Raw genomic sequence first — 18,016 nt, forward strand, 5'->3', positions numbered from 1 at the left:
CATTGGTTTTAACCAAAAGCATCTTTGTCTGTGTCTGTTTGTGGCAAACGGCTTGTTACCCACATCTTCTTGTCAGCCTGATGCCTATTTTGGCCCAATGGGTTTCTGACTGCCTAGTTTTTAAGAAATTGTTTTGGATCAAAAGAAGGTGTGAACAATTTCCCTGGTCCTGGAGGGAGAGGGGAATGGAGCTCGTCCAGCAAGTGGCGGAGGAGAGAGAAAATTCATCCTCAGACTGAAGGACTGGATTTCTCTGGAAGAGGCAGGACATAGGTGTAAGGGAGTGCTTCCTTAGGGAGAAAAATGGGCATCCAAATGGGGGGGATGGCTTGTTTCCTTCCCCGGGGGGCAAACTGGACAAAGACGTGTGAGGGGCCTTGGGAGCTGAGGTCTCTGGAAAGATATCTGCCTGGGGGTCCCTGCCCAGCTGCTCTTTCAGAGACCCTCTTCCTTCCCCACCCACCACCCTCTCAGTGACACTGAGGCCCACTTCCAAGCGGAGGAGGGAGATGGGGAGACAAAAAGAGGGAAGAGTCACAGGAGAGTAGATGAGGTTATACATGGGGAGTGGGGGGAGCAGGGGGTCACAGTGCCCAGCTGGAGACAGGCAGGTCTCCCGTCTAAATGCATCTTCCCACCCCAATGGCAGTGCCCACTCCCCACCAGACAGAGCAGGACCCCCAAGACAGATGTTAAAGGTGAGGGGGCAGGAGGGCATGAAACGCGTCTTGTCACTCCTCTGGCCCCATGAGCCAGCCACAGGCTCCTCGCTTCCCTGTGGGGGGGGGCGGGTCCTCAGAGTTGCCAAGGCCCCCACCTCCCCGTGGTCTCCCAGGACATCAAGCTGAGTACTTACTCTGCTGCTCACCCCAGCCAAAATAATTCCAGTTGCCTACAAAGAGAAGGGGCAGAGATAATAAAAGGGAGCAGGTGGCGAGGCTAAAGGAGGGGGTTTCCCCATCCTCCTCATTCTTCCCCTCTCCTCCTCACACCCAGGACCCCGATCCCCTCCTACCCTGAGTATCTTCCCCAAGTATCACTTTAACCACTGACATTTGTCACGACTTCCCTCACCACCTTGCAAGGAAGGTGGGATATCCCCGTTATTTGAGGAAGGCACAGGCTCAGCCAGGAAGTAACAAAAGAGCTGTTTAGGACCAGGCTTTTCCAGCTCGGAAGTCTGGGGTTGGCACTCCGCACTCCTTCCCTCCCCTAGCTCATGAAAAAGGAAAGAAATATAGAACAGGAAATCTTAAATTTGAAAACACCCCTGTTGGGTGGTTTTTTATTACTCTGCTCATTGTACAGATGAAGAAACAGGGCTCAGAGAGGTAGGGTGAGCAGCTTAAAGTCACACAGCCTCTGATGGCCAGGGCCAGGGAGAAAACCACATCTCTCCCCGTTATACTCCTGACTCCTCTTGGCTGGCCTCCTCCATGAAATGGGGGTAATAAAACATTCCCCAGAGGACTGGGGAGGTAAATGCTGGGTGGTAGGTCTCCATTCCCAAATGGAACCCCTTCATTTCAGTCCACCTGTTCAGGTACTCTTCGTTATCTGCTCCTGCCTCTACCTTGCCTGGCCTGCCCCTGTCCCCACCACAATCTTCAACGACCCCATTCACGGGACGGGGAGGGGGGAAGGGGTTTGTAATTCCTTCTGGGCAGTGATGACTCCCCCCACACAGGGAAGTCAAGGGGATTTTTCTGTATCGCACCCCAAATTAGGGCAGAACAGGGTCTCCAACTGCAGTCCCCCCGCCCTTTCCCCCAGCAGGCTCCATCCTCACCGTCCTGGGCATATGGGGGTGGGTGGACAATGGATACAGGAGAGACTGTGAGAGAGGAGGAAAGGGGGATAAGGAAGCAGATGGAACAGGAGAAAGAGGTTGAAGGGCGGGGTAGGGGCAAACTGTCCTGGGGGTGGCTTCTGCCCTGGTACTCTCTGATTTGTCACTCCCCCCCCCCAGAGGACTCCGGGAACTTTTAGGAGAGAGACACCTCCTTGGCCCGTGGAGATATGATCTTTGTGCATCTGAGAGTCACCCCTACCCCAAGAAGTATCAACAATCTTGAAACCTCCAGCCTTGATGGAGGGGCAGATGAGTCGGCCGAGGAACGTGATCATCGTCAGCTCTAAGAGATGCAGTGCAGTGGAAAGATTCCCTCGGACCTGGATTCCAATCCTGACTCTGCCTGCCGGGGCTGTGACCTTGGGCAAGTGGCTCCTCCTCCTGGGCCTCAGTTTCTTCATCGAAGTCAATGGGCGAATGAAACAGCCTTCGTCCATTGTACATGTGCTTATTTTTCGTGTATTGGCAGGACTGCCTGTCTGTGTCTGTCTGCACCCTCTGACTGGGCTGCTTGGGGGTCTCTGTTGGACCCATGAAGAGTTTGTTGAATGATTTATAGCTCCCCATCCAGAATTTGATGAATTGAATCAAAGAGTCTACAAAACGTTTTCTTAAGCCTCTAGATGTCCTGGGTCCCCTCAGAGTGAAGGGCTGTCAGATGCCCCGTTTCAAAGAGAGTGACTCTAATGAGGAGAGGGGGGACACTGGCATGCATGTGGCCACAAAGCACACAGGACTCAAACCCAAGTCCCAGATCTCTTCTTTCCACCACACTGTGAGCGGAGACTTTCCACCTGCAGGCCTCGCATCTCTGGAGGGGAGTTGACCTGTTACACACGACAGCCATGGGATGGGGGAGGGGTAGAGAGGACCAGAGAGGTACTTACAACACTGGTTGCTGGGGACAGGGAGAGGCTTGTCTTGTTCATCTTGGAATGAATACTGAGGGGAGGGAAGGAGAGAGGGTTCATCTCAGAGCAGGACCAGAAGCCAGGGGACCACGATAGTCCCCTGTTGTGTTCCATCCTGACTCCCCTTTGTCCCCCAAATCCTCTCCCGCTGGAGGAGAAGGACACAGGGGTTCACAGAGAGAGGAGGGAGAGAGATACACTCAGACAGACAGTCAGAAACAGATATAGAAAAAAGAAAACGAGACGCAGATGAGGGAAAGAGAGACGGAGACAGAGAACTGAGGCAGGGAGCGGAATACAGAAGATGAGAGGAGGTGGGGGATGATAATTCCTGACACGTGAGTGGTGCCCTCTTGCCCTCCACCTTCACTAAACAGTGTTTTCGTCTTGCCCACTATTGCTTCCCCGCCCTCACCTTCTAAAGATTGTCTTCTGGGCCACACTGGGTCTTTGTACTGTGGGGATAGAGCTAAGAAGAAGGGGGGCGTGGCCTGGAAGAACAGAGGTACAGGGGCTAAGGCAAAGGGAGAGGAGAACTTTTAAGAAAGTCCGAAAGTGGGACTGGAGGAAGTGAGGGGTGTGCGGGCAGAGAAGGGGTGTGAGAACTGCTTCAGGGTCCCTGTATCTCCTCGAGGGTATTTGGCAAATGCAGAACTGCAGTTTATTAAAATCGTTACGTTGTTAGTCGACTGTATGTTCCTGGCTGACATTACTGCTTGGAGACTGGGCCACATGGGGCGCTGATTTAGTAGAGTTAGGAAAAGGTAGAGACACAGACATAGGACAAGACGAGTGGAGAAAGAAACAGAGAGTGGAGGACATGGGGAGACAAAGAGACAGCCCCAGGAAGAAAAGAGCCCAAATACACACCTCATCCTGGTCCCGCATGGCGTTCAGCTGCTCCAGCTTCTTGGCCCAGTAGCGGGCCTCCTCTTCAGGAATGTCTGGAAGGGGAACCCTGGCGTGAGCCTGGACGCCCCTGCCTGCCCCCTGGCTCCCATCCAATGTGTCCTGCAGGCCCACGGGGCTCGTCTCCAGTGGTTGGGGGGAGAGGAAGGGAGGACAGGGTGGCGCCCGCTCCCTCCCCGCCCCAGCTACGCCTTGAGAATGAATGGAGGATGGGAGAGGAGATGAACCCCAGCATTACAGGGTGGGGGAGCCCCGGGTTCTTAGCAGGATGCTGTGGGAGAACGGAGCTGCTTCCGGGAAAGGGGGAGAGGCCTCTGTGCCTCCGCCGCCCTTGTTTATCGCTACATGTCTCTCTGTGTCTCTGTTTCTCCCTCTCTCTGTGTCTCTGCCTCTGTCTGTCTCCTATTCCCAGCTCACCCCTGGAGCTGAAGACCTCACCGAGGACCAGCCAGGACAGCTCAGACCTGAGACCCATTGTTCAAGGAGCATTTGCTGCCCACTGGTGACCTGTAGGAGCTGGAACGTGCTCTGTGCACGACAGGGGCACATCTCAGCGGACGCGCTGAAACCCAGGAAACTCTCTCCTCCTCTGAGAGAAAACCTTGTCCTCAGAATGAGGATTGTCTGGACCCACGCAGGTCTGGCCATTCTCCTGGGCCCTCGCTCCCCGCCCCCCACTCACCTAAGGGCAGCTCGAAGCGGGTGTCGAGAAGGATGCGGTGGAAGGTGGGGTCCTTAGTGCCGCAGATTTCACTGTCCGCCATGATAACCTGGGAGTCCAGGGTCAGCCACTCTCCAGGGCCCTCCTGGGGGTTGACAAAGGTCAGGGTCCCAGGTGATGTGGGAGGGATCAGGTATCTGCTCCACGCCAGCCCGTAGGCGCCCTCTCATGAGATAGCGCCCTTACCCCATGTCACCCCTACCCCAAGAGCAAGGGCCACGTCTCCACTTTACAGATAAGAAAGCTGAGACTCAGAGGGAAGATCCCAGTCCAGGCCAACATAGTGGGCCCAGGGAACCCAGGGGCAAGGACCCCGAGAGGGCCCTTCCGGGTCCTCAGGGGAAGTCCTAGCATTACACACCACTTCTCATCCCTGACGGGAGTTATGCAGCCCTAGATTCATATAAAAGCCCTGATGCTCCCACCATCCCCTAAGGAAACAACTACCCTCCCCCCGCCCCCGAACCCTCCCCACCCTACCCTCCCAAGTGAATGAACCAATAACCCTGGGTTCAGGGACATGAGCCCTTCAGCAGGTGGGGTCCACTCTGAACCTCACTTTCTTGATCTCTGTGAATTCGCTTTCTGCAGCTGCAGGGAGAGGCTGGCAGGGGTGAAGGTAGTCACCCAGGGTCCCCTGCTTAGGTCGCTGCTGCCCCAAGTGACCAGGTGTTCCTCACACTTGGGGGGAGTCACAGACTCCTCCATCTTCATCAGGAGAATGACCTTTGGGGTCATCCTCAAGGCTTCTCTTTGGACTCACTTGTCTGGACTATTGCACCCATTTCCTTCCTCTCCATTCATTCATTAACATGTAAACTCCTCCTGGTGCCTCCTCTATGCCTACCCCACGCTGGACAATTTCAGGATGCTCAAGAGGTCCCTGAAAAGCCCACAGTCACAGGAGACAGAGCCTGACACAGACACCCCCCCTGCCCTGTGAGATCAGGGTGAGGCCAGAGGGAGGGAGGGGGGCTGAGGGAGCCAGAGGGAAATGAGGGAGCGCTTCCTGGAGGAGAGGGCATGGGAGCTGAGCTTAGAGGATGATGGAAGGGATACTTGAAACCCAGGGAAGAGCATATGTGAAGGGTCAGAGGCCTTCTTTGGGGCCTATCAGGGGTGAAGGGTGGGGTGTGGAGGAAGAAGAGGCTGGTAATGTGGGCAGGTGCCATCAAGAAGGCCCCCCAAGGGAGATGAGGAGGGAGGGCAGGAAAGGGTCCTGGGGATAATAAGATGCTGCTGGGTTCAGCATGGGTGGATGGGGTAGAGGGGGGAAAAACCTAAGGCCAGGAGACCAAGGCTATTGCCTGGCACCTTCAGGGCTGGTGTAGCCTTCATGCTGCACAAAGTGCTAATTGCCCACAGTATCCCTTCCCCTCTTTTCCATAGGAATACATTTTCAGTGGGGTCCAGGGCTATGCCACGTAAGACTAGATTTCCCAGAGTCCTTTGCAGCTAGGCGGAATCACACGACTAAACCTCTGGCCTACGGGACGTGAGTGGAGTGCTGTAAGCACCTTCTGGGTTTGGCCCTTACCTAGGAGGGCAACTCCCTCCCTTGCCACGTTTCCCTCCCCTGAAGGGAATGCAAGTGTAATGGTGATCCTCCAGCAGCCATCCTGGGCCACAAGGTGGAAGCGCATGGAAAGAAATACAGAACCACAAGATGGAAAGAGTGTAGACCCTGGTGCCTTTGGAGCTGCCCCCAGAGCCCCAGATGTCTCCACGAACATTGTCAGGGGATGGAGGTTAATTGTCCATTTTGTTTAGGCCCCTGGCCTTTGGGCCCCTCCCAGACACTCTTCCCCACCACTCACTTCATTGGACTGGCGGATGGTCCGCAGGGGGATCCACACGGTGCCCACCATCGTGTCCCAGATAAGGCCCTTGTTCCACACCTCCACTGTCAGCCCCAAATCCAGGCGGTTAATCTCACTGTGGAGAGAGGGGAGGGGGTAGGAAGGGGCAGGAGTGAGGGAATGGAGACTCAGAAAAGTCAGTTCACTCACCTTAGGACACAGAGCTGGGAGGCATTCAAACCCAGGCCTGGGTGAGTCCTAGCCAGGAAGGTAACACAGTGGTTCTTGTGTATAGAGGGGAAACTGAGACCAGAGGGCCAAGCTACGTGCTCAGAGTTTCCCAGGAGAACCAGGGTTCCAAGCTGGGACGGAAGGGTGGGACAGTTATCACACACCTCCTGTACCCTCAACGTACCAGGCTCCTCCTCGAGCCCTCAGCCCCTAAGAATGGAGCTAAGCGAGGAAGATGCCCAAACACCCTCCATGGCTCCCGATTACTCCAGGATAAGGGCATTCTGGTTGCCTCCATCCTTCCCAGTGTCATCTCTATCCAGGCACAGGGGGATATCCCTCAGTATATGAATGATCCTACCCCTGAGCACTTTCTCTGCAGGACCTACGCTGGGGATGCCAGGAGATTTGGGAGAAAACCTTGGTGAATGTCCAATTCATTGAATTTACCAATTTGCCAAAGATTTATCTTAAGGAATGTTTCCCTCAAATATATCTGTTGACTGTGATCTGGTCCTTCAGCAATTGGCCTTTGGGGAGTTGAGGACTATCCTGTCTCTCCCCCTTTACATCTTCCCTAGAATTGCAGGGCCAGATCCGCCCTCCATCCCGGGATGCTCCTCTGCTCCTGGATCCTAACTAGGTTCTCACGTGGCCTCCACCACTGACAGTCCGAGCCAGGCTCTGCTCGGGGATTGAGGACTGCTGGGTCCAAGTCCCAGCTCCGCCACGTAGAAGCTGTGAGACAATGAGCAGGTGGCTTTGCCTCTCTGGTCCTCTATTTCCTCATCTGTAAAATGAGGATTACAGTATCATCCTCCCTCTTGGGGTTGTGGGCAAAATCGATTTAATCAAAGCCTTAGAAGAGAGTATGGCACATGTCCCCACCATCAGAGTAGTCGGGATATAATATGAGGCCCTGGGTGGCTCCAGGTTGAGAGGAGAGTCCAGGACGTGAATTCGTTCAGTGATTAGGCAAATATTTATTGAGCACATACTGTGTGCCAGGCCTTGCGCTTGGCATGGGGGTCAGAGTAGGGGCAGAGACCAACCAGTTTCTACCCTCCTGGAGCTCACAGGCCAGGGGCGGGGGCCAGAAATGTGTCCAAAGTTCACACAAAAGCCTAAAATAACAATTGGTGGTAAGGATTGAAATTGTTCTTCAATTTCAGCTTGGGGGTGGTGGTCAGGGAAGGCTTTCCTAAAAAGGTGACACAGCTGAGAAAGGAAGGATAAGAAGGAGGCAGCTGGGAGGATCACGGAAGGGGAAAGAGCAAGTGCAAAGGCCCTGGGGTGGGAACAAGCTGGCCATGTTGGAACCGTGCATAGAAGGCTGTGGCTGGGACAGGTGAGGCAGGAGAGTTGGACAGAAATACTGGCGGGAGGTCTCAGGGGGTAGGCCTCCTTGGGGGCTATGGGGCGGAGTGTGGGTTTTGTTCTGAGGTTGATGCCAGGAGCAAGTTTGGAGAGCGACAGGATGTGATTTGCAGTTTTAAAAATATCCCTCTGGCTGCCTGGTGGAGAACAGATTGCAGGAGGCGGATTGCAGCAGGAGGCCAGGGTGGAGGCTGGAGGTAGCAGGGACTTGGCTGGTGGCCCCAGAGATAAAGGGAAGCGACTGGATTCGGGAAGTACTTTGGAGGCAAAGCTGATAGGTGGACATGGGGCCTGGTGGGGAGAGAGAGGAGTCCCATAAGACACCCAGGTGTCCGCTCTTCCCAGTGGGACCAGCGAGGTACCAGGGAGTGAGGCTGTGCAGGGCAGTCAGACTCACAACATGAAATCCTGCTCCCAGCTGGGCTGGCTACCCCGCACAGCGATGGTTGTGCTCTTGACATTCTGCACCTTCAGGGTCACGTAGGTGTTGAATTTCTCTGTGGAGGTGAGAGCAGGGTCAGCACAGGGGCTCAGGGACTCCCCATGCCCCTTCCCGAGCTCTAGACAACCTGCTATGATCCCCCAGGGGCTGTGTGTGCTTGGGGCCACCCCAGGTCCAACATACTGCACTGCTTCTGTGGGCCCCGCCACCCCCAGGCCAGCCACCAAATGTCCCCACCACCTTCAGGCCAGCCCACAGCATTCCCCCAACCCCGAGTGGAATTTTGAGATGACTAATCCTGCTGCTTAAAAATAACTATGTCCAACAGCCTTGGTTTTTAGCTGGGAGGCCCGAGACAAGAACAAAAGGGACTGCAAGAAACCCCCTCATGTCTCTGAGCCTCACTTTTCGCCCCCTGGAGCCTGAGCTAAGAGTCCCCACCCTAACTGTTAAGATCCTGGGAAGGGCCATCGGTGCAGGGTGAGGCCCACCCCCCCACCGAGGTCTTCAGGGGATGGCTGGGGAGACTGCTGGGACCCTGGTGGCCCCAGGCCAAGTCTGACACCCTCCGTGATGCTATGCAGACAAGGAGCTCAAGTCCCCTGCCACTAGCTCAGACCCCTCCCTTGTCTCTCCAAGAGACAGACAGACAGACAACACAGGACAGGACAGGTAGAGAGGCCACTTACCTTGGGCACCGTCAAACTTGGCTTTTTTGACTGTGGAGAGAGACAGAGATAGGGAAGGGAGATGGGGAGAGAAGAAGGGAAGAGAGAGACAGAGGCACAGAGAGACACAGCAAAATAGACACAACAAGAGAGACAGAGAGGAGAGAGAGAAGAAAGAAACAGACAGAGAGAAGGCAGAGGCAGGGAGAGGGAGCAAACAGACAGATGAAGTGACCAAACAGGAAAAAAAAAAGATGAAGTTGAAATCAGAGATAAAGAGAGGAGGGGAAATAGGAAAGGAGGGAGGCAGGGATGAGAGAGAGAGAGAGAGAGAGAGAGAGAAGCCATCAGACAGATGAGCAGAGGTAGACCTAGGGGACCCTGGGAGCAGTCCCTGCCCCTCCTCCCTCCCTATCAAACGCTCCTGAAACTTCTTCCCTCCAGCTATGCCTTTACCCTCAATTAAACAAGTTTCAAAAGAAGGATCTGGGTAGGTGGCAGGAGAGGCTTCCCACAGGAAGCCCTCCAGGATTGCTGCAGAGGGAGGAGGATAGTGGGAAAGGAGAGGAGAGACAATCTCCACGGGCCCCATCCCCCTGTCAAGCCAGTGAGATTTCTCCCCCAGTTGTCTAGCTCAGTCTGTCCTACCAAATGCTCCCAAGGTTTGGTATTCAATATTCAAAGGGGATTAGGGGAAGTAGAATAGAACATCCCAGATAAAGATATTCCATTCCTAGCCAGAAGGTTGTTAAATCTTGTCCAGTCCCAGCTGCCTGTCAAAGGTGCAACCCAAATATACATCAGGGTCTCACAAAGTTCAGTATCTTCTGATTTCATATAACCCACAGCCCCAAGTGATTCAAAGCAATTTCACTCTTCACTGGCTTTTCTCACAAGAGATTAAACTTTCACTTTCAACATCTCTTGCACCCTGCAGCTGCTCCCAATGTCTTTCTCCACCATTCACTCTCCATCTCCATCTAAAACCTGTTTCCAAACCGAGCCCTCTCTCTTCCTCTCCACATTTCTCCCTTTTCCTTTTCAAATGAATATTTTTGTTTGAGTGGGCAATGCATGCACATTTTGCCAAATCCAAACTAAACAAAAAATTATACAGTGAGAATAAGGCTGTTTCTACCCCAGCCCTCACTCTCCCTCCCACGTGCCATCAACATTATCAGGTACTAGACATAGATAGTCTGGCGTCAGCAATCATGAGCACACGTGCATTCTTTTATTTCCTACACAAATGGTAGCATTCTACACCCTCTGCAGAACCTTTGTGTTTTTCAGTATGTCTTGAAGAGTGTGTGAAGTAAGTTGGAGGATAAATTCCTAGTAACAGAATGAATTGTGGTTCTATTCTTTCTTCTCTTTTGAGAGTCAAGATAGGCCTTTCTCTGGGTGAATGTCACGGCCTCCCATCTTGAGTTCATATCTCTGTTCCTCTCACTTGAATTTCTGTCTTGCAAAAGCAGCTGAATGGAGCCAGGGAAGAGAGAATTCCATGAAGGGTGGGGGAAGCGGAGTGGTTCTAAACACTTGTCAGTAAATACTATTTGTTGATGTTGGGGGGGAGGAAGGGCGAAAGGGGGGTTGGGGCGGGGGGGGGGGTGCAATTGATGTCCAGAAGCACTGAATGAGCTCCTCAGAGTTGCAGAAGGAGAGAGGGAATGAGTGCTGTCCTATGCCCCCCAAAGATCTGGACTTAAATGCAAATGGTTGAGGATCACGCACACCCCCCGCCCGGGTGTGGGTTTGAGATGGAGCCCTGGGCTGGGCCTTGGGAGAGGTGAGCATCAGTTCAGCATGGAGTCAGGTGCAGTTTTCCACACTGTGTGACCTTGGGCAAGTGAACCCCCCTCTATGGACTTCCATCTCTGTCTCACTCCATGTCAGTTTCTCCGTTTTTCTAGATATGGCTGTGCGCGCGCGCTCGCCTGTCTATCTCCCGCGGTATTTTCTGTCCTTGTCTCTGCTGCCTCTTTCTCCCACATCCAAAATCAGTCACGGTGTCGTGCCTTCCTCACCTTCCCACTGGAGGTCCGTGACTGCTCTTGCAAAGGCCCTTCCCTTGCATGCATGCTCAGTCCCCATCTCACTGGTCCCCTCTTCTCCCCTCAGCCCCACCCAGCCTGCAAGGAGCTCACCAGCTCTCACCCTCACCCTCACTCCTGGGGCTGAGAGAAGCTCGGGGGCACTTGGGAGTATGGGCACCGGGAGCTCCAGGCCTCCCTCCTTGGGGGAGCTCCAGCTTTGCAAACCTGAGGATTCTGTGAAAGGAGGGGTGCAGGGGCAGGTCGGGGAGGAAGAATGGTGGGAGAGAACCAGATGGCTGAGAAAGGTGCACACACGGAGGGACCAACACCGGGAGAGAAAGGGAAAGGAGGGAAAGGAGGGGTGGAAATAACAAGTCATGAGCATCAGAGACAGACACAGAGAGACACATAGATTCCCACCAAGGAGGGCAGGCAGGGGAGAGGAGAGGCAGAGCTGGGAGAGAAAAGCTGGAGGGAGGAACCCGATGGGAAGAGGTGCCAGGCCCTGGGGGACAGAGGGGCTGACTGGGGTGCAGCCTGACCTGGCCTGGGCCCCACCCTGCAGCTCCCACTGTGTCCCCTTTTTATAGACCAGGGACAGGGCTCAGAGGGGAGGCCTGTTGTCCGAAGTCTGTCCCCATCATCTCCTGGTGGGAGTCTGGAGGGGGTGTCTCTCCCTGTGTCTCCCCTTCCATTCTGTTTCTCTCCACCCCTGTCATTGTCTTTCTGTCTCCTTCCTCCCCTTCTCCCTCTGTCTGAATCTCTCTGGTCTCCACTCCCTTCCTCTACCCACTTTTCTACCCCCTAAGCCTGGGAGGGCCAGAGGGTAATGGGCTCAGTTGGGGTCCACTGGCAGTGAGACTGCTGGGGGCGTCTAGCTCTGACAGGGACGGCCAGGCCCTTCAGGGGATCCAGGATGAAGACATCAATACTTGCTCCTCTTGAGGACTCAGAGGAAGGAAGGGGGGAACTCAGCATAGGACAGAGGGCTCAGAGAGTAATGGGCGGGTCAGGGAAGGAGGCTCAGAGTGGGGAGGAGGGCTCAGGGGGTAGGGGCAGGAGGAAAGGGGACTCAGAGAGGGGGGCTTCGGGAGCGTGGTGGGGGTGGGGACTCCAGAAGGGGGAGGGGCACGGAGGGGCGGGCGCTATCAGGCAAGCGGCTCAGGGGAGAAGAGGGCTTGGAGGAAAGAGGGGGCTCAGGAAGGGGCCGATGGCGCTCAGAAAAAGAACCAAGTCTCTCTGTCTCCCCACTCTGCCTCCCTCTTCCCTCTCAGTGAACGGTCCCCGAGTCATTTTGCCTTCACCACCAGCGTCATCACATCTCCGCTGCGACACCTCCCCCTCCCCCCCCCCCCCCGCCCGCCCTGGGGTATGGGGTCACCGGGACGGAAGTGCCATCCCTCTGGCCGCCCCCTCCCCCCCCCCCCCCCCCCCGCCCCGCGAGCTCCTGGTCACATGCAGGAGGCTATTTATAACGTGGGCGCAGAGGGCGTGGGCAATGCGACCGCTGGGAGTGGCGGGTGGGGGTGGTGCCCATTGGTGGCCCCTCCGACGTCCATGGAGGGTGGAGTCCTCCCTCCCAGATGCGAAGCCGTAGGGGCCGGTGCCCTGATCACAAAGTGCACGCCCACCGTCGACATCACATATGGAAATTACCAAATATCCCAGATTCTATTTCTGAATTCTCCGGGCTGCCACCGCCCCCCAATATTCTGGGATATTTGATAGTTTCATATGTGATGTCGACGGTGGGCGTGCATTTTGTGATCAGGACACTGGCCCCTACGGCTTCGCATCTGGGAGAGAGGACTCCACCCTCCAAAGACAGATAAGCCAGAGCTTCTGGTGTAAAACACACCAAGAATCTTGACCAAAATTTCTGTTGTTTACCAGGTGCCACTTAGAACTAGGCCTGGAACAGAGCAGGTGCTTATTAAATAGTGTTCAATGAAGGGATGACGTCATTTCCTCCTCCAGTGGCCCCCCCCCTCCCCGCCCTGAGACCGGGCCCACCGTGCAGGCGCTGTCCACGGTGCAGAACTCGCCACGCCCCTCCTCCCATTTGCTGTCCCAGCGCTGAAACAGATGTTCCCTGAGCTGTCTACGGTGCTGAACTGGCCTACCGTCCCTAACATGCTGGGAAGTGGGGTGTGTGACTGTATGTGGGACATTCTGGTATGTGTGAGCCGTACCTCCAATGAACTTGGCACCTCTTTTGCCACTGTGTATTCCTGAGCCCTCAGGAGTATGCCGTGATCTCTCAGGAAATGTCCTAAACACATGGACCTCCTTCAAGAAAGCTTTTAGGCCCCATTAATAAAAACACTATCATTGATTTTTCCCATCTTGGCTCACACTTACTGAACCTTTTCACAGAATAAGCATCGTGTCAACGGCTCTGCATGCCTCATCTCAATGGAGAGTTCCAGCAAACTTAGGCAGTGGTTGCTGTGAGTGTGCCCATTCTACAGAGGAGCATGTTGAGGAATGGAGACGGTATGGGGCTCCCCAGGAAGGGATGAATTTAGGGATTCAAACCCCGACCTGCTGAACTCAGGATGCCCTGGTTGGCACCTTGTATGTGGGAGGAAAGTGAGGTCCAGGTTATTGAAGCAGCTGACCTGGCAGACCTAAAGATGAATCAGAGCCAACCCTGAAGGGCATCCTATGAGGATGGTGATGGCAAAGACCCAGAGGCACACCCCTCCTGGCTGGGTGGTATCAGAAACAGGGAAGCCAGGGGCAGAGGGATTTGTGAAGGTTTCCTGGGGGAGGGGCAGGGGAATAGCCATGATGAATGGGGAGATGATGACATGTTTGCTTAATGAGTGGATGAAGGAAGAAGGCAATTCCAGGACAGGTTTTCACCCCATGGAAGGGACTTAGGTGCCTGCCACATCCTAGGGGCTGAGAGGAGGCTCAACCTTCACCCCCTACTCCCAGTAGGTTGTGGAGTCAGGCAGCTACACCTCTGACTCTGTGGCACCAGGCAAGTTGTTAACCTCCCTGGGCCTCAGTTTTCCCCATCTGTAAAATGAGTTGCTGTGACGATTAAAAAGGGCAATGAGCATAAAAGTCCTCAGCATTGTAGAATGCTGGATAAACAGTGCTTCTTGTTGACATTATTAGTTGTGAGGCAAACTCACCCTCACATGCATTTGCTGATTTGTATGCAAAATTCATTCATCAAATATTTATGGAGACTTTAAAACACTGAGTGGCCTGGCAAAATGCTGTGAGACACATAGGAAGGTCTAGAACTGAATCCCCACCACCACGATTTTGGATGTGTTTTCCTGCCACCTAGAGCACCAGCTCCCTTCTGCTTACCTGCCCCTCATGTTCTGAGACTCAGGCAAATGGTGACGGGGAGATCAGGGCAGGCTTCCTAGAAGAAAAGCCCTGGATGCCCCCTTCCCAGGAGCCCTCAGCCTTTCCCTGTCTCTCCCCCTCCGACCCCACCAGCATGAGGCCAGGAGTAGGGCTAGTCCCCAGAGCCAGCAACAGTGTCTGGCATATAGTAGGTGCTCAATTAATGCTTGCTGAGTCAATATATGAATGAATACATGAAGGAACCAGATGGTGCTTCGTATTCGCAGCCTCAGGACTCTGCTAAGAGCTAGCAAATGGACTGGAGTGGCGGCAGCAATAGAGCTCCACATAAATAAAGAAATGAGAGGGGGCAAAGACAAGGTCTGTACAGGGTGGTCTCTGATGTGTTGGTGTGAGATAAGCTTGCAATTATGTGTGCTTGCATGTGTGTCTGCTTGTGTGACCAGGGCAGGCACGTGTGTGTACATGGATGTGTGTGATATGTATGGAGGGACACGTGCAGTATCTGAATGCAGGTGAGGGTCTGCATGTATGCACTGGGGAGTGGGGTGTGACTGCACGTGGGACATGCTGGTATGTGTGAGCAAGGTACATGTGGGCTAGCGGGGGATGTATTAGGCAGAAACACGTGGTGTGTTACGTGTGTGTGTGTGTATGAGTGATGAAGTTCTATGGCATGTGTGTTTTACTTGCATGCATTTACACACTTGTGTGAAGCTATATACATACTCATAAGCACGTGTCTACATGTCTCATCATTCACCTGTTTAAAGGGACTGCTTTGAGTGTGCAAGCGAGTATTGTCATGTGTATACACACATGCCTTGGCATGTGCTTATGTGTACACATGTGTTTCTTCAAAATGTGAGGCCCTAGAATGTATGCATGAGCACATGCCTGCATGTTAGGGCATGGGCGGACCTTTATGACACATGGATGTTGTGAACATACATCAAACACCTGTGGATACATCTGTGTGTTTGCACAGGCAGACACACACACCTGTATTGCAGGGACCATGTCTGTGGCGGCAGACTGTGTCCTGTACACACGTGTGTGAATCGGCCCATGTGTCCGTGTGTGCATTCATAGACACGTGGTCTTCACGAAGCCTTGTAGATTCTCAGCATTTCTGTCCACACAGGGCGAGTCTGGGTGTGACGGTGACAGCTCCTATGTGTGCAGGTATGGGCACACGTGGGTGGGCCCCTGGATGGGCAGCCAGGTATTTTCTCAACTCCAAGGATGAGCTCAGTCCCATGGAAAGCCCTCCCACCCCAGCTCTACTGCTGTCCTGCCCCTCCCCCTCCCATTCTTCCCCCTCCTGACCTCCCCCAATCACCCCCCCAGCGTTTCCCCTCTCCCCACTTCTCTCAGTCTCCCCCTCAACCTCTCACAGCATTCCTACTACTTCCCTTCCACCTCAGGGCTTTACCCTCCACCTCTCCCCCAGCCTTGCCCCTCCCAGCGGGTGCCTCCCTCCCTGTAAGTTCCATAGAATCATCCAACACAATTCTTACCACAGGTCTCCGTGTCAGGAAGCCTCACCCTTCTCATCGCACCTCCTTCACCCACCCCCACCCCTCACCCCCGCATCCCAGCCTCCTGTCTGCGTCAGAGTTAAGGGTGAGATTCTCCCCCCCCCCCCGCCCGCCTCCTCCCGAACTAGGCAAATCTTCCAGAGGAACCAAACTCGGAAAATGTGAGGCAGGGTGAGGTGGGCTAGGAGAGTCAGCCAGGAACACCCGCATTGCCCTTCCTCCAGTACTAGCCCCCGCCTCCTTCCCACCCCACCTCCCCACAAGTGCCAAGCAACTTAAAGGAGGGGAGAGGCCAGTGGGGGCCTTGGACCTTCAGCTCCCCCCTCCCCTTAGGCTTAGTCCGTGGCTGTTGCATGGGGGGTCCCGTCCACCTCCCCACTCCCGTTATTTCCAAAGGCTTGGGGCTGGATGAGTAGACTTTGATTTTACAGGCCCTTCTGCCACCACAGCCCCGCCCGTCAGGAACGAGTTCAGGGACAGGAGGCCCCTGTCCCTTTAAGAACACCCGTGTCCACGCCGGCCCAGCCCCGCGCGATCAGCTCACGGGAAGCTCCGAGGCGGGGAGCGGGCAGGCGGGGCTGGGTTTGTGAATGGAGCAGCGGAGGGGGAGGGGGAAGGGAGAGAGGGGGGAGGGCAGCGGGGGCGGTTCCCGGATCCCGGGCTTGCCCTTCGGGGTCCAGGCGGAGGCTAGGGTTTCTCTCTCTCTCTCTCTCTCTCTCTCTCTCTCTCTCTCTCTCTCTCTCACACACACACACACACACACACACACACACGCATGCACACTCCCCTTGCCTAAGGTCTCCCGAAGCCTGACAGCTTAGACTTGGCTGACACACCTCTTCCCGCACCCCAGTCTTCTTGAAGGGAGTAGGGGTGACGGGGCGGGGGCTGACCCCAGTCCTTAAAACCCAAGATTGAGTCCTCTATAAGCCTGGAGCATCTGGTCGCCACCACCCCTAACGCCCAAGGACTCCCAGTGCCTGAGTTCTCAGCAGGAGTGCCGGGGTACCCAGTCCTGGTGGGTTGGCTTCTCCCCCACCCCAGCCTCAGAGGTGCGGGGCGGCCATGCCCCTCCCGCGTCTCTCTCTCTCCCCCCTCACCCCAATGCAGAGTGTAGACCTGGGCGTGGGCCTCGGTACAGATGGCATTCTAGCCCCAAAATAGCTCCACCCCACGTCTCCCTCCCTCCCTTAGGCGCGAAGTGGGTGAAGTGAAGACGGGCCAGAAGGGGCGAGGGGGGTGGGGCATAGCACCTACAAGGGGTCGGCTCCCTGCGGAGAAGGCCGGATACGCGTTCCGGAATGCTGGAGGGGGCAGGGAGGGGGAGGCCCTCAGGCGATTGCCCCAGCCCCCAGCTCGGGAAGCCAAAGAGTTAACCGGAAAAGCGCCCCCAGACCCCCCATCACAGACCTCTCAGGACGTGGGGAGGGGTCTCCTCAGCCCCTTCCCAGTTCTCTCCACAGCCAGGGCTGGGGGATTCCTCGAGCCCGCAGGTGTAACGATGGCCGAGCCCCCTTACCCAAATCTTACACGCTCGGGCCGAGGAGACTCCTCCTGCTCGCCTTTCGAATTCCGGGCCCAGTCGGCGTCCCTGAGGACCCGCAGCCCAGCCCACTGAAGACTCCTTCCAAGTACCCCGCAGGATTCATCCGAACTACCCAGCCCAGCCCCATTCCACACGGGTCCCCTAATACCCTGGTCTACACAGATGCCCTAGTCTAGACCATTTCGAGATAGTCTCAGATCCCTGCTCGTGTCCCCACCGGCCTCCGCATTCTGCCATGGCCACATGACCCCCAGCAGCGACCACCAGGAGCCCCTGAGAGCCCAGCTGCGTCTACACAGATCAGGCGCGTGAGGCGTCTACAAGGGCTACCCCTTCAAAAGTCCAGCCGCGTGTACTCAGCTCACCCCCTCGCCCCGGGAGCCCAGCCGCATCCAGCCCAGCAGAGACCAGTCCGGGTCCACACCGGTTCCCGCCCCGAAGCCTCGCCTCCTACCTCCAACGCAAAGTAGAGACATGTCTCCGGGGTCGCCGGCGGGCCGGCTCCGTCAGGTCGGGCTCAGCTGCCACTGGGCTGGGGCATGGCCGGGGCTGTCGCCCGCGCTCGGCTCACGCCGGGGCCCGGCCTCCGCCGCCGGCCATCTTGGTTCAGCACCGGGGCCTCGGACAGCTCCTGACGTGGCGCTGAC

At 55.5% G+C, this 18,016-nt stretch overlaps 1 protein-coding gene across 8 annotated transcripts in view; it reads right to left on the reverse strand.

The window, feature by feature from the left end:
- Positions 1–18,016, reverse strand: part of UNC13A (unc-13 homolog A) — a 58,399-nt gene extending 40,383 nt beyond the window's left edge. For 4 of the 8 annotated variants that reach the window (XM_033134195.1, XM_033134201.1, XM_033134200.1 and 1 more), the window contains exons 1-8: positions 17,824–18,016; positions 8,932–8,961; positions 8,198–8,297; positions 6,211–6,328; positions 4,355–4,478; positions 3,634–3,707; positions 2,740–2,794; positions 857–892 (exon numbers count right to left, since the gene is read on the reverse strand). In XM_033134195.1, the coding sequence (XP_032990086.1) occupies positions 857–892; positions 2,740–2,794; positions 3,634–3,707; positions 4,355–4,478; positions 6,211–6,328; positions 8,198–8,297; positions 8,932–8,961; positions 17,824–17,845 (559 nt within the window). In that variant the 5' untranslated portion in view covers positions 17,846–18,016. The remainder of the gene's footprint in view (positions 1–856; positions 893–2,739; positions 2,795–3,633; positions 3,708–4,354; positions 4,479–6,210; positions 6,329–8,197; positions 8,298–8,931; positions 8,962–17,823) is intronic. The other 4 variants (XM_033134194.1, XM_033134198.1, XM_033134196.1 and 1 more) reach the window with 3 other exon arrangements.

The sequence above is a fragment of the Rhinolophus ferrumequinum genome, chromosome 18 (genome assembly GCF_004115265.2).
Source record: "Rhinolophus ferrumequinum isolate MPI-CBG mRhiFer1 chromosome 18, mRhiFer1_v1.p, whole genome shotgun sequence".
In the NCBI taxonomy this organism is placed as follows: Eukaryota; Metazoa; Chordata; class Mammalia; order Chiroptera; family Rhinolophidae; genus Rhinolophus; species Rhinolophus ferrumequinum.